This window comes from Conger conger, chromosome 13 (genome assembly GCF_963514075.1).
Source record: "Conger conger chromosome 13, fConCon1.1, whole genome shotgun sequence".
Classification (NCBI taxonomy): domain Eukaryota; kingdom Metazoa; phylum Chordata; class Actinopteri; order Anguilliformes; family Congridae; genus Conger; species Conger conger.
In genome coordinates, this window is record NC_083772.1 from 42,210,544 (window position 1) to 42,227,166 (window position 16,623).

The following is a 16,623-nucleotide window of genomic DNA, read 5'->3' on the forward strand; positions in this document are numbered from 1 at the left end:
ATGTCCAGTAGCATTGATGATATTATGTGTGTTTCCTGGGTTGAGCTCATTGTGAAGTTTGAGGTGAGTTTCACAGTAAGATGCTAAACAAACCAGACAGGACTTGACGGCTTTGCGCTTTCTCCCAGTGCAGACATCACACACCACATCTCCAGGTCCAGCGTAACAGAGAGCAGAAGGAGCAGCTTGGAGACCTGTCTTCTTCAGTTTCTCAACAACTTCAGCCAGCAGAGTGTTTCTGCTCAGAACAGGCCTGGGAGTGAAGGTCGTTCTGCACTGGGGACAGCTGTAGACACCAGTATGATCATCTTGATTCCAGCAGCCCTTAATACAGCCCCGACAGTAACTGTGTCCACAGGGAATAGTCACTGGATCTTTCAGCAAATCCAGACAGATCACACAGCTGAACTGTTCATGATCCAGTAAAATTCCACCTTCAGCCATTTCACTGCTCACACTGACTGACGCTCACACTGACTGACACTTTTGTTTTGTTTCTCATAAATTGCGTAACAGAGAGAGTGGGAGTAACTTCCTCGTTCTGCTCATAGCTGCAGCAGGTGTGGAGCAGGATGGAGGCCAGGCTGAAGAGCAAGAGCAGAGTAGAGATTTACTCATAAATATCACACAAACACAGGCCTGCATGCGACAGGGTGATATCTGTTTCTGGATTTTAGACCAACTTCGGCTCCTCATTACTTAAAAAGCCCAATAATTTATAGTTCTGTGCAAAAGTCTTTGGCACTTTTATAACATTCTGTAGAGATAAGATTATTTCAAAAAGAATTCAATGAAAGGTCCTAAATGAATGTACCATACATTACTCATAAAATTTTTATAATTTGGCAGAATAGTTAAAAACTGAATTAAATCAATATTTTTTGTGACCAGCCTTCGCCGTTAAAACTACATCACTTCTCTGAGATATAGAACTGCAGGACAGCGTTGGCTAAGACAATCAGCAGGGAGGTTGTTCTAAGCATGTTGGATAACTTGTCACAGTTCTTCTGGTTCTGACATTCCTTCTGATCTCAGACAGCCTTGATCAAGTTTTAATGTAAAAAGTAGTAAATTGCTGACAGTAATATGCTACTTTTAAAAATTAAATACAAAAATGTCTGTGTAGAATTAAATATTTTGGAAAATGAATATTTGTAGATCTCAAATGTGTTCTTTTATACTAACACACACAAAAAAATAAGAAATAAAGATATACATAATAAGGTCTAGGGTGCCTAAGACTTCTGCACAGTACTGTAAGTTGGGGGGTCAGGAGTCACGCTAGCTTCCCCTGCTACCCCCCTCCACAGGGACCAGAATCAAGCCCCCACAAACAACCAGGACACAGGGATAAAGTAAGCGGAGTCTTTATCACAATTTTAAATAAAAACAGTTCATACAAGCACACACTACCACACAGTGCACCTCAACCCACTACCACACACTGCATCTCAACCCACTACCACACACTGCACCTCAACACACTACCCCACACTGCACCTCAACCCACGACTACACACTGGTCAGTACCCCCCGTGCTCCACACTCACTCCTCTCTGTGCTCACAATCAGACCCTCTCCTGAGCCTGCCCACACTCCACCACCCCAGGGGGATCAACGCACCGGGGAGAGGGGAGTCCACACACTCACGCACGTGCATACAAACAAAAATATAGGCGTGGCACACGAGTTTACGTCCCAAAATGAAAAACTAATCAGAAAGAAACCCCAGGCAGGGAATGCTCCTCTTTCCTGCCGTCTGGAACCGCCGCGGTCGAATGCTGTGGGGTTCTGTATCCTCCGGTCAGGGGAACAGGGCCGCAATATGGAGAGGAGAAGGCACAGCACCAATTACCCCAGTGTGGACTGGGCAGAACAGGACACACTCACGCTTGTGTTTGCCCAGCAGGGGCTCGCCAGCTGCCTGCCATTCATCGCCACCTTTCATGATATAAACAGCAGCTGATTAATGTTTTTGTTTCGTTAGTTAATCCTACATTGTGTTCACAATTGTTAAATAATAGCATCATGTTTAAAATAAAAAATAAAAAAAGCAGTAAATTATCTGACATGTAAGGTAGCAGAAGTCTAGCACTGTAAAATTATTATGAAAGTGATAGAAACCCTAGTTTAAATAATTATTCTAATTACTGAACGATACATAGTAATATAATGCCACCTGCAGGTCAGTGTGTAGAAGGGCTTATAGATAAAGCAACTGTAACCCAGGGTTCAAATAGAATAATTAATAGTCACCGTGAATTAAATAACAATACTTCTTAGTAATAAATAATCTTTCTTAAAACATGCCGAAATCTTATGCTATTGGGTTCATGCACGTTTTAAGTGAGGTTAGGAAAGGTTTGACAATCCCCTTTTAATTGAACTTGACTTCCCCTTTAAGGTATCGCGAGTCTAAAGAAAAAGCTGGCTGAGTAGAGAGCAGGAAGTTTTGTACGGTTGGATAGAGTGGGAAGTAATAGAAACGGGGATGAAAATGACGATTCCATGCCGGATTGATAACGAACTGTCTTGTGAGGAAACGGTTGTTGAGCGGAAGCGTCATTTACGCAATACGAACTAGAAATTCGGAAGAATTGTTCGCGAGTGCGTCTCCCAGCTGCAGCTAGCTTAGCTTAGAGTGGAACGAGACTAGCAACAACCGAGAGAAAAAGCAGATAAATATTAGTGCGTACAATCAGAATGTTCACATTGATAATTAATAAGCTAACAAAGCAAATTGTTAGCTTATTAATTAGCCCCTCCAACTTATCCAGAATGCAGCAGCTCGTCTGGTCTTCAACCTTCCCAAATACTAACATGTCACCCCCCTGCTTACTTCCCTCCACTGGCTGCCTGTCATGGCTCGCATCAAATTCAAAACATTGGTGCTAGCCTTCCAAGCAGTTAAGGGGTCTTCCCCAGCTGACCTACAAAAAATCATCAGACCCTACACCCCTGCCAGACCTCTTCGGTCAGCCTCCACAGGCCGCTTGGCACCTCCCCCTCTCCGAACTTCCACCTCACACTCACGACTACTGTTTGTTCTGGCTCCACGGTGGTGGAATGAGCTCCCCGTTGAGGTCAGAACTGTAGAATCTCTCCGCACCTTCAAGCGCAAACTGAACACGCGCCTCTTCAATCAGCACCTCTCCCCGTCCCTCCCTACCTCCCTGTGAACCTTAATTGTTGTCTTTCTGTGATTTACTTTTTTGTGTATCGGTATTTTTAGTTGGCTAGGTAAGCAGTGTTTGGCTAGTTAAGTTTGGTCACTTTTGCTTTGTTGTTTGTTTGTTTATTTGTTTGTTTCAAAAAAATATATATTTCAAATAGGCCCTGGTCCTTATCGTTGTTGTACAGGTAGCAGTTGAAATTGTACTTCCCTCTAGGGCACAGGTGTCAAACTCCAGTCCTGGAGGGCCGTAGTGCCGTAGGGCCGTAGGGGTGTTCTGGGTTCATTCAAGTCACTGATTGGTTAAAGTATCCACACGCCTTGTTCTCAAGGCCTTAATTGGCCTTAATTGGCAGCTGATTGAAAGGAAACCGCAAAAACCCGCAGACACTGCGGCCCCCTGGGGATTCAGTTTGACACCCCTGCTCAAGGGTCGTTCAGCGCACTTATCCCTGGTTATAGGTATGCACTTTGTTGTACGTCGCTCTGGATAAGAGCTTCTGCCAAATGCCATTAATGTAATGTAATGTAAATTGAGGGTCTATCCCAACAAAACCGAAGTTGGTGATCGTTGAAACAGACTACTTTCCCCTGGGAGAGTTTCCCAGGAAGTTGAACTTTAACGTGGAGTTAGATTCTAAGATTATTCGTTCAGTGTGTGGCCGAGGACACCAGATGGCGAACCTCACCCAAGGAATTCTTACCTACAAGGATTGAAAAGATATCTCAGTGACCGGATCACCTGCATACGGTTTGACCTACCAAAATAGGCTACTGCTAATCACTGTTGCAGTAGAATTGTGGATTTTTCTCATTCTCAGAGTGGGACAAATGGAACTGAGATACTGAACTGAACTTGAACTAAAAGGATTATCGTTCTTGAGTGTGACATTGCATTTACATTGGAGATTTAAATTAGCAATGTTGTACTATATTGATATTTGAGTTGAATGGTGAATTTTGATTGTATTTCTCCTGTGAAGGTAATACTTTAAATGGCACTCTCACCTTTGTTGCCATACAGGCTTTACACTAAGACTCAAACTGACACCGGTTACCACATTAGGGCCTTAGCCAGTACCTACATTCCTGTAGCTAGCAAAACGGCTACACAGACTTACCTCTTCGAGTTAAGGGAGACTGGTGGGGACCTTGCAACTGTCCTCAAAGGAGAACTCTCCGCCATCAGTGAAGCTGTCGACCTGGATAACTCTGAAACCCCAAACGAAGACATGGGAGTGAACTCACCTCATATACCAGAGCAACATGTTCAGCCAGAGTGTAACTGGTCTCCACCACCAGCACCCTCCAAAGAGAAGACACAGCCTGCTCTGAAACTTTTCGATGTCAATCCACCTGAAGTACAGAAAGTAATAGTCGAGGACATAGTAAGAAATAAAGACTCTGCTATGCACGTATACGATATGATGAACTTTATTGTCCCGCTCAGGGAAATTTGTCTTGGACTCTGCGATGTGTCATGAATGCCTTGACAGTCACAATGACAACAAACAATACATCCTCAGCCATAACAGCATCAACAATTACATAACAGTATTGCACATATCCCATAACATAACACATACATACACCTCATAATAATACATTCTAAAAGATCACCGTAATAAAGGCACTATAAAAATTAGTACATTAACTTCAGCCTCAAGCAGCATTGTTAAGAAATTGAATAGAAGTTGGAACAAATGAGTTCTTAAAACAGTTGAGGGTTTTGCAGTGAGGGACTCTTTATCGCCTCCCCGAGGGTAGGAGGTCATACTCTGAATGGAGAATGTGAGAAGGGTCATTTACTATTCTCTGGGCTTGCCTAAGAACAGTTTGTTCATAAATAGACTGCAAGGTCTGGTAGCTGCTTTTTCCAATGACCTTCATGGCCGTGTGCACCAGACGAGCGAGTTTAGTTTTTAGTTTTGCGGTGAGGTTGCCATACCAGTGTCGTGAGCCACGGACCCCTTGCCGAGCTCAGACCTCACGTTCCCACAAGCAGTACCTCACCATGAGGTGTCTCGGGGAAGAACTCAAGTACTCCAAAGTTCTGGAACTTCCAGCCCAGTCTCGAAGTGAAGGGTGTGATGCAAATCTGGTATACGATGTCCTGTATTCAATGTATTCCTCTAAAAGAATCTTTATCACATATGATTATAGTAAGATATACTTTATTATAATCAATCAAAAGAATAGAGTTATACAGATTACAGGATATATATCATCTTTCAGTTTGCTGATCACATGCAAGTTACATATACCCCTTTAGCTCTTTCTAATTTACCTTTCCACCATGATGTTTAAAAGTCAAGGTACACCCCTCAAATACCCATCATCCTCTTTGGCCTTTACCTTATCTTATGGCTCCCCCTTCACACTAAAGTCTGCTACTTATTTATATCGTATATAGTATCTTACTAAAAAATAAAAGACATAAAAATGAAAGGAAACTTATAACGTTGAGCTTCTATGTACTACTTTTCATACTTTTACAAGTAATATAGATTATAATTACCACCCATGCCCTAAATATAGCCATCTCGTTTTCTGCGGGATTCGATCCCTCCGCCTTGCTGTTGATGAGCTCTTTGAACAGCTGCATTGGTTTGGGAATCTGGGGCAGGATCAGGACCCAGACTTTCGAAAGACGTGACTTTGCACTTCGTACTTCTCCTGCCTGTTGTATGGGATGTGCGCTGGTATGTCTTCGAACACGTCGGGGGTTTTGCAGTGCAGCCTCAGCATATGCCTCTCCTCACTGACACTGAGGTTAGGGGGGGAGGCTTCAGGTTCTTGCGTGGGTCCAGCAGGAAAGTGTTCTGTAGCGTGGAGGAACCCCGCGTCCCGTCTGTTGGCCTCCAGGTGCAGTTTACGGCTCCAAGCATGTCGTAAAAGCCCTTTAACTCTTTCACCAGCTTTTCTGTATGATGAGGGATGCGCATGAACACCTCTTCGACATCAGTCCCGCTGCCACAACTCTTGGGCTGAGTCCGCACCGCGTACGTCACTCCTCTCTCCATATCCATATCCTGGAGTGGCGCGCAGAGGGAGCGCGCCACTCCAGCTTGACTACAGCTGTCCAGCATTGCTCTCTCTTCAACAGCCCATAGATATCTTCTGAAGCAAGATTCTAAGATGCTATCCTAAGGTCTAAAAGCTTATTCCTTATATATCCTTTTTCCGTATAAAAGTGTACCTTTTTTTGATAAGAAATGTCCCCAATATATCGAGTGGGAAGGCATTTATCTCTTATGCAACTTTTTAATGACCATATTCATCACTTCTGTTTGTCCCACTGTCATTTTCTCATACCTCAAAAGAAATTTCCCCAATACTTTATCTCATGTGCCCCTCCGGTTGGGAGTTTCCACCATCTCAATATAGGAGTGGAAAAACACTAGCTCTTATGTAATTTTTTAATTAACCCATTCATCACTGGTGTCTGTTTCAATTTCATAGTCTCTCCTTGACTTCCTCCACACCTTGACCTCATGCAAGCCAGAAGTTAGTGCCGGCCACCATCTCAATACACTCTTCAGGTGCCCCTTTTTGTGGCGCCTTAAGGGATCTACAAAAGAAATCCAGCTAATAGCTGAGTGTAATTCATCATTTAACTCCTCCACTGTTAGTCCTTTGAATCTATCCGATAAATGATTTGTGCTATAATCAGGAAGGCCCTTAAAGCCTCTTAATATTCTTTCGGTATTGACATCCCTTCCGTTTTCCTTATCTCTCCTACATTTTTCCATCTCCTCATACTCTTTGATCTCCCAATTATCTTAATTGTTTTCCTCATCCTGTTGCTTTAACCAGGCCTTGTGCTCCTCCCCTGTAGGAGCAAGCCCACATGTGTCAACTAAGTATGTTATCACATCTACCGTTTCCTTGAACGCCAAACTCCCTGGGTCACCAATTTCCCGTTCAGCATGTTGAGCATCTTCTACGGTCATGCTAGAACACATTCTACGCATGGCCTCAGTCAGACCTTTAGCCTTGCTCTCTAAAACCCTAAATCTAAGTCCTCTGACTTCAGACTCCTCTACTGACAAGTATGGCTGCTCATTATCTCTGAACCACATATTTTTCCTCTTACGGGCGTTCTTGCTACCACCTCGATGGCGTGTGCGAGGGGTTAACAATGCATTCCTTCCTAACCCATCCCCCGTCAATCCTCGACACCAGGATGACATCCCATATCTGATTAAACTCTCCAGCACTGCCTGGTAAAATAAAAACATGATGCTTTTGTCCACCCCATATACTCTCAGTCTGCGTAGAAAATACAGTCTCTGCTGTAGACGAGAACACAAGATATCAACATGCACATACCAACTAAAAGTGTCATCTAAGTGAACTCCAAGGTACTTATAAGAGCTGACCTGCTCAATGGGTGAGTCGCGTATAACGACAGGGCTATGATCCCCTACTGATCTCGGGTCTAAGACCAACTCTTTTGTTTTGTTAACATGCAGAGTGAGGTGGTGAGCATCACACCATTGCACAAAGTTTTCTATTTCAGAAAAATAGGCTGAGGTACTGGAATCTTTGTGCAGTAGACTGAGGATGGCGGTATCATCAGAAAATTTAAAAACGAGGTTCCCTGGGTGGCTGTTTGTACAGTCATTAGTATAAAGTGTAAAAAGAACACTTGCATCCCTTAGACTCAGACCCTTCTCTGGGCATTGCCCCTGACCCAACAATGAAGTGGATTATGAGACATGGCGTTCTAACGGGAACTTCTTCTTAAAGACACAAAACAGTCAGATCTACACAAGTCATGGCAACTCCTTGAAAGCCTTTCGACACCTGCTATTGACATGGTGAAGCACCCTCCAAATGTGTATTTGGAGATCCTGGATTCCGCTTTTAGTACTGTCGAAGATGGAGATGACCTCTTTGCAAAGTACCTTAACACAATGCAGGATAATGGTGAGAAACCCTCAGCTTACCTTCAACAAGTGATGCTGAACACCACCTTCAGGAGGGGAGGCGTGGTTGCAAGCGACCTTTGCCGGCAACTTTTAAGACAGTTTGTTGCTAGGACAACACCTTAATATCTGAATTGCAGCTAGAACAAAGAAAACAGAACTCACCTACCTTTGCAGAATTTCTCCTGTTACTCTGCACAGCAGAAAACAAGCAGACCTCCAAAGCATCCCGCATGAAGCAGTATCTCCATGCCTCAAAGCCGAAAGTGTCATCCCATTATCAAGGCATTTGCGTGCAGTGTGAAGAATGCACCCCATCACAATCGACTCCTGATTCCATATCTGAAATCCAAGATCTAAAAAGACAAATAGCTGATTTACAATCCCAGCTCACACGAATCACACAGAAAGGCAGCAGAAAAAGTCCAAACCAGCTGCCAAACTAGAAGCTCCCAAGTCAGCGATCACAAAGTATTCAGCTGACACATCGCAAAAGCTGCAGTCTCGTGGCCGAGATGTAAAGAGCAACACAAGCAATAGACCAAAACCATGGTATTGCTTCAGATGTGGAGAGGATGGACATATCAAACCCCAGTGTGACAGTGAACCAAACCCCTCTCTGGTAGCTTCAAAAAGGAAGCTGCTAAGAGAAAAGCAGCAAGCATGGGATACTGAAAACGGCACCTCAAAGCCTGACTATTTAAACTAGAGTCAGTTCCTGCTGAGGGGCAAGCAGGGACTGGAACACAGACAAAATGTCCCAAACAGAAGTGGTGTACCTCCTATATGTTTTCAGCCTCTCACACCAAAGAGCAGTCAGTAACCCTGCCAAAAGGACTAGTTGGAGCTAGGTGCACTGCACAAGTGACCAGACACCTCCAACAAAGGTTGCAGCTGCTTATTAGATACAGGCCCTCAAGTCACAACAATCCCCAATTCCTTCTACAAAGAGAACCTGTCTCATCTACCTATCCACTCATGCTAATGGTCAAGATGTCCCTTACCTTGGCTATGTTGAAGCTACCATCAAGTTCTCTATGAGCACATTCGGGGTAGACATTGAGGTGCCCACACTAGCCCTGATCGTGCCTGATATGCGCTCCTCTCTGTCATCAGTGTTGATAGGCACCAACGCTTTGGATGTTCTTTATGAGCAGTATGTAGACGTTGCACCTCAGAACTACCAGTTACTGCCTTACGGCTACAAAGTTGTCTTAAAAACCCTTGGAGTCAGACAAAGACAGTCTGTTGATTCCAGTATGGGAGAAGTGAAACTGCACAGCAGAGACTCTGAGACTATTGCTGCTGGTCAAATCAAAGTCCTTGAAGGATCAGTGAGCTGCAGAACTACAAACACTGGGAAATGGGTGACGGTAGAGTCACCAAAGTCAGCTTCCTTACCAGGTGGCATACTGGTCACAGATGGCCAAGCAAGTCTGCTACCTAAGCTACCTCTCCGCATTCCAGTCATTCTTAAGAACGAGTCAGACTATGATATCACTCTGTCCCCAAAAGCTGATAGTAGAGATACATGCCATCAAGAGTGTTCAGTCCCTCAGATCTCTTGGCTCAGACCCCTCAACAAAACCTGACTACAAATCGAAACTCAAGTTTGACTTTGGGAACTCTCCAGTACCCGGTGAGTGGAAAGAGAGGATAACTGAAAAATTGAACTCCATGCCAGAAGTGTTTGCACAGCATGATCTTGACTTTGGTTGCACTGATAAAATAACACCACATAAACCTCAGTGACGAGACACCATTCAAACACAGGGCAAGACCTATACACCCTCAGGACAGAAGCTGTGCGTAATCATATCCAGCAACTTCTTGATGCAGAAGTCATCTGTGAATCTGAATCACCTTTCTCCTCGCCGATTGTCGTCAGGAAGAAGAATGGTGATGTCAGACTCTGCATAGATTACAGGAAATTGAACCTCCAAACGTTGAAGGATTCATATGCCTTACCCAATCTGGAAGAATCCTTTTCGCTGTTGACTGGATCCAAATGGTTCTCAGTGCTAGATCTCAAATCTGGTTTCTACCAGATTGAAATGGAGGAAAAGGACAAGCATAAAACTGCATTCGTCTGCCCATTAGGATTCTTTGAGTTCAACAGGATGCCTCAAGGGATAACAAATGGCCCTAGCACATTCCAGAGGCTCATGGAGTGCTGTGTAGGAGAGCTGACCTTGAAGCAGGCCCTTGTTTTCTTGGATGACCTCATTGTCTTCTCCTCAACACTGGAAGAGCATGAGGAAAGGTTGATGCGAGTGCTCAACCGATTGAAAGAATACGGCCTGAAAAGTGCAGGTTCTTCCAAACCTCTGTAAAGTATCTAGGCCACATTGTGTCTGAGAAGGGCATTGAAACAGATCCTGAAAAGATAGCAGCACTAAAAACCTGGCCAAAAGCAAATAAACTGAAAGAGCTAAGAGCCTTCTTGGGATTCTGCGGTTATTACCGTAGATTCGTCAAAGATTTTTCAAAGATTGTGAAGCCACTCAACGCACTCACTGCTAACAACAGTTAACAAAAAGACACTTGTTGGAATCTGAACATGCAGATCTGAACGAAAGCACCATCAAAGCCATCTGCGAGAAGCACTTAGTTCATTAACTGATCAATAATCATTCCGGGGAAACATCGCCCAGCGCCACCTTGGTTGTGTCACTTGCCCACCATCCAAATGCTATCCCCGAAAGCTTTGAAGAGGAGGATCAGCTTGGTGGCTTACCTGTCATTCCCCTACTCACGCCAGCTGAAATGAGAAACAAGCAAAGAGCTGATACCTGCATTTATGAAGTACTTAAACATATGTAGTCAGGAGAAAAACCACCATCTCTCAGAGTCTGGGATGATGTCTTGTATCGAAAGCGACAAGAGGGTGCACAAACTCACTACCAGCTTGTGCTGCCTGAAGACCTGAGACCCTTAGTCTTGAAGAGTCTTCATGATGACATGGGCCACATGGGTGTAGAGCGAACACTTGACCTTGTTCGGAAGCGATTCTATTGGCCCAAAATGTCAGTTGAGGTGGAGGCTAAAAACCTGCAACCGCTGTATACTACGTAAAGTCCCACCAGAGAAAGCTGCACCACTTGTGAACATCACAGCCACACAACCTCTCAAGCTTGTGTGCATGGACTTCCTCACCTTGGAGCCAGACTCCAGCAACACCAAAGACATCTTGGTCATCACAGACCACTTTACAAAATATGCAGTAGCCATTCCCACCTCGAACCAAAAGGCCCAGACCGTTGCCAAATGCCTATGGGACCAATTCATCATCCATTATGGAATTCCAGAAAGACTCCACAGCGATCAAGGTTGTAGCCCCCTTACATTTTTGCTGGTCATCTGTCACAAGCACAATTTATTCTTTGAAGCAGTTTTCTAACTATATTCATTGTACATATCTGGATACATATATCCTAGGTTACATTGTACTACATTATATTTTTCTCCCACACCCCCTCCTCAGGTACCGGAATCAAGCCACCACAAACAACCAGGACACAGGGATAAAGTAAGCTGAGTCTTTTTGGCCATTTTTAATGAAAACAGTTCATACATGCACACATTACCACACAGTGCACCTCAACACACTACCACACACTGCACCCCAACCCACCACAACACACTGCACCTCAACCCACCACCCCACACTGCACCTCAACCCACCACGACACACTACACCTCAACCCACTACCCACTACCCACACAACCCACAACCCTTCTCAGCTCCTTCCCTGAGGATGGCACCCCACTGATTCTCCTTGGAGACTTCAACATCCACCTAGAAGCCTCCCAGTCTGCCGCCTTCCTACCGCTAATCGACTCCTTCGGCCTCTCCCTGCAACACTCTCCTCCAACCCACAAGGCGGGCAATGTCCTAGACCTTGTCTTTGTAAGGAACTGCTCATGCTCCGATTTCACGGTTACCCCTCTGCATACATCTGATCACCACTTCATCTCATTCTCCCTCCCTCTTCCTCCCCATCCTCCTCCCCCTCCTCCCACCCACACTTCCTCAGCCCGCCGTAACCTCCGCTCCCTCTCACCCTCTTCCTTTGCCAGCACCGTCACCGCCTCACTCCCCCCTCTCGAATCCTTCTCCAAACTCCCCGCTGACTCTGCATCTGCCACCCTCCTTTCATCTCTCTCCTCCGCCTTTGACTCTCTCTGTCCCCCTGTCTCAAAACCACCTCGCACATCCCCTCCCAGTCCTTGGATATCTGATACCCTCCGTACCTCCAGGGCCAGCCTCCGCGCAGCGGAGAGGAAGTGGGGGAAATCCAGAGACGCTTCCGACCTCATGACTTACCAGTCTCTCCTGGCGGCATTCTCTTCCGATGTCACTGCCGCCAAAGCAAAATACTATCAAACGCAAATTCAGAACTCTGCTTCTAACCCCCGGAAACTTTTCTCCATTTTCTCCTCTCTCCTCAACGCACCACCTCCTCCTCCTCAGTCCTCCTTCGCTGCTGATGACTTTGCTGATTTCTTCAATGAGAAGGTCACAGTCATCCGCAGATCCTTTACAACCACCACCCCCCTCACTGTGCCCCTCCCCCCCTCTAGGCCCATCCCTTCCTTTTCCACTTTCTCCCCCCTTACGGACTCTGATGTTTCTCAACTCCTGCTCTGCCACCACCCTACAACCTGTGCCCTTGACCCTATCCCCTCTTCTCTTCTCCAAACTATCACACCTGACATTCTCCCATTTGTCACCTCCCTTGTCAACTCCTCCCTGTCTTCCAGCTGTTTTCCGGCATCCTCCAAGAGGGCCCACATCACTCCGCTGCTAAAAAAGCCTACCCTGGATCCCTCCATCATCCAGAACTACCGCCCGGTATCTCTTCTTCCTTTCCTTTCTAAAACTATAGAACGAGCTGCTTCTACTCAACTTTCTTCTTTCTTTTCTAACAACAACCTGCTAGACCCCCATCAGTCTGGCTTCAGATCGGGCCACTCGACAGAGACTGCGCTCCTCTCCGTCAGTGAGTCACTTCATGCCGCACGAGCAGCCTCCCTCTCCTCTATCCTCATTCTTCTAGATCTCTCTGCTGCCTTCGACACTGTGGATCACTCCATCCTCCTGTCTGCCCTGTCAGCAACGGGCATCTGTGGCACAGCCCTGGACTGGATTGAGTCCTACCTCTCTGGTCGCTCCTTCCAGGTTGCCTGGGCTGGTTCGGTATCGACACCTCGGCCCCTCGCCACAGGGGTTCCCCAGGGCTCAGTCCTTGGCCCGCTTCTTTTTTCTCTCTACACTCGCTCCCTTGGCCCTGTGATCACTGCACATGGGCTATCCTACCACTGCTATGCGGACGATACCCAACTCTTCGTCTCGTTCCCGCCGTCTGATACGCAGGTTTCAGCCCGTATCTCTGCTTGCCTGAGGGACATCCAGAGCTGGATGGACAACCACCATCTAAAGCTCAACCCAGGTAAAACTGAAATGATATTCATCCCTGCTAATACCTCTCCCCATCTGGATCTCTCCATTTCTCTCGGGGATACCACACTCACGCCGTCACCCAGTGCAAGGAACCTCGGCGTGGTGATGGACAGCAGACTGTCCCTTTCCGAGAACATTGCGGCGGTGACCCGGTCTTGCAGGTTCTTCCTCTACAACATACGGAGAATCCGCCCCTTTCTCACCCCCTACTCGACCCAGCTCCTGGTCCAAGCGATGGTTCTGTCCCGCCTGGACTACTGCAATTCCCTCTTGGCTGGCCTCCCAGCGTCCGCCATCAGACCCCTCCAACTCATCCAGAATGCAGCAGCTCGTCTGGTCTTCAACCTTCCCAAATACTCACACGTCACCCCCCTGCTTACTTCCCTCCACTGGCTGCCTGTCATGGCTCGCATCAAATTCAAAACATTGGTGCTAGCCTTCCAAGCAGTTAAAGGGTCTTCCCCAGCTTATCTGCAAAAAATCATCAGACCCTACACCCCTGCCAGACCTCTTCGTTCAGCCTCCACAGGCCGCTTGGCACCTCCCCCTCTCAGAACCTCCACCTCACGCTCACGACTACTGGCTGTTCTGGCTCCACGGTGGTGGAACGAACTCCCCGTTGAGGTCAGAACTATAGAATCTCTCCCCACCTTCAAGTGCAAGCTGAAGACGCACCTCTTCAAGCAGCACCTCTCCCCATCCCTCCCTACCTCCCTGTGAACCTTAATTGTTGTCTCTGTGACTTGCTTTGTGTGTCGGTATTTTTAGTTGGCTAGGTAAGCAGTGTTTGGATAGTTAACTTTGGTCACTTTTGCTCTTGTTTGTTTGTTTGTTTGTTAAAAAAAAAAAAAAAAAAAAAAAAAGGAATGGCCCTTGTCCTTATCTTTGTTGTACAGGTAGCAGTTGAAATTGTACTTACCTCTAGGGTCTTTCAGCGAACTTATCCCTGGTTATGGGTATGCACTTTGTTGTACGTCGCTCTGGATAAGAGCGTCTGCCAAATGCCAATAATGTAATGTAATGTAATACTCAGTACCCCCCGTGCTCCACACTCACTCCACTCTGTGCTCACAATCAGACCCTCTCCTGAGCCTGCCCACACTCCACCACCCCAGGGGGATCAACGCACCGGGGAGAAAGGAGTCCACACACTCACACACTCACACACAAACAAAAATACAAGGGTGGCACACGGGTTCACATCCCAAAAAGAAAATCTAAACAGAAAGAAACCCCAGGCAGGGAATGCTCCTCTTTCCTGCCGTCTGGAACCGCCATGGTTGAACGCTGTGGGGTTCTGTATCCTCCGGTCAGGGGAACAGGGCCGCACTATGGAGAGGAGAAGGCACAGCACCAAATACCCCAGTGTGGACTGGGCAGAACTGGACACACTCACGCTTGCGTTTGCCCAGCGCGGGGCTCGCCAGCTGCCTGCCATTTATACCCACGTTTCGTGATATAAACAGCAGCTGATGAATGTTTTTGTTTTGTAGCATTTCATTGTGGTCTAATTTACGAGTGAACTGGTTCTGGTTTGTAGGGCGAATTAGCTATTGAGAACGATGAGCCTTGGTAACTGGTGGTGTAAACTGGGTAAAAAAATCCTGCATACACACTGGCCCTCCAGATCCTACATTGTGTTCACAATTGTTAAATAATGGTATTTGGTTTAAAACAAAAAACAAAAAATAGGCACTAAATTGTTTGCCATGCAAGTAAGGTGGAAGAAGTTTTTCACTGTAAAATAATAATGAAAGTGATTGAAAGCATAGTTTCAATATTTAAGCGATCTTGAATGATGTGCAGTCATATAATTCCACCTGCAGGTCAGTGTGTAGAAGGGTTTATAGATAAAGGAACTGTGTGAAGTCGCGGCTCCAAACATGTTGATTCCCATTCAGGGAGAAAATAGGGGGCTGAGGGGTGTGAACAGAGCTGTCAGAGAGAGCTGACTTGCCTTAATTTCTTATTTTATCATTGTGGACTTTGTTGAGGAAATGAGAACTATGTAAAATATGTTATATTCCCGAATCAAGCAGTCCTAACAGCTAAAACACCATCGTTTAATGTTCAACTTCAGCACTCTGAATACTGAACACAAATACATGAACAGTTAAAAGATTTCACTAATTTCAGAACATTCTTCAAAACTCTAAACACTTTTTTCTGTTGCATGGATACAATATACATAAACCAAAAATGATTTGATCACTGAACCAAATCACTTGTTCACAATGACACAACTTAACATTCAAAGTATTAGCATTTCAAAATGAAATACACACTTTACAATTGAAAATACTGTCTTTTCATTCATTACAATGCATCTAACTACCAATGTATCCAACTACTCAAAATGATAAGTAACTGTAACATTACTCCTAAAGCATAGTTTTATGGAAACAGATTACTTGTCACAACATTCCATGTTTAGATCATGAATGTTTTAGGATAAATAAATCGATTGACACAAATTATTGGAACGGGATTTTACCACATTATCATTGAATGTAATATTACATCACCATCTTTTGTCGCAGGGATTTTCAACCTTTTTTGACACGCATGTTTGAGCTGGTGGTCAAATGACTGATGATTGATTTTACATAGTGGTAAGAGCAGGAGTAAGGATGTGTATCCACCTGCAACAACATAACAACAACATGGAACACACCGCCCTCCAGGACTGGAGTTAAACCTGCATACACACCCGCCCTCCAGGACTGGAGGTTTTCTGGACAACCAAGCAACAACATCTAAAACCCACCAGCACACCACCGATATCTCAAAAGGTGTGCTTGCAAGCATATTTAAAGGACTGAAGTCAAAAACAACTGAGTGCATGGAGCATGTGCTTTTAGTAGAAGGCACACTCCCGCATTGTGTGTGTGTTGCTCATGTAGCCTTTATATTTCAGGGATTATCAATCATTTTATCTTCACATGTCTGAGAACATAACCATCCACCGTAGAGCATGCCACTGATTGTAAGATTTTTATTTCAGAAATGAATGTAATGCACAACTGCACAGTTTGAGTTAAAAAGAGTCAGTCACA

At 45.4% G+C, this 16,623-nt stretch overlaps 1 protein-coding gene across 2 annotated transcripts in view; it reads right to left on the reverse strand.

Moving 5' to 3' along the window:
• LOC133108039 (tripartite motif-containing protein 16-like) overlaps window positions 1-1,229 on the reverse strand; it is a 6,727-nt gene extending 5,498 nt beyond the window's left edge. For both annotated transcript variants that reach the window (XM_061217449.1, XM_061217448.1), the window contains exon 1: window positions 1-1,229. This exon is cut by the window's left edge and continues 147 nt beyond it. In XM_061217449.1, the coding sequence (XP_061073433.1) occupies window positions 1-444 (444 nt within the window). In that variant the 5' untranslated portion in view covers window positions 445-1,229.
• Window positions 1,230-16,623: the final 15,394 nt, after the last annotated feature.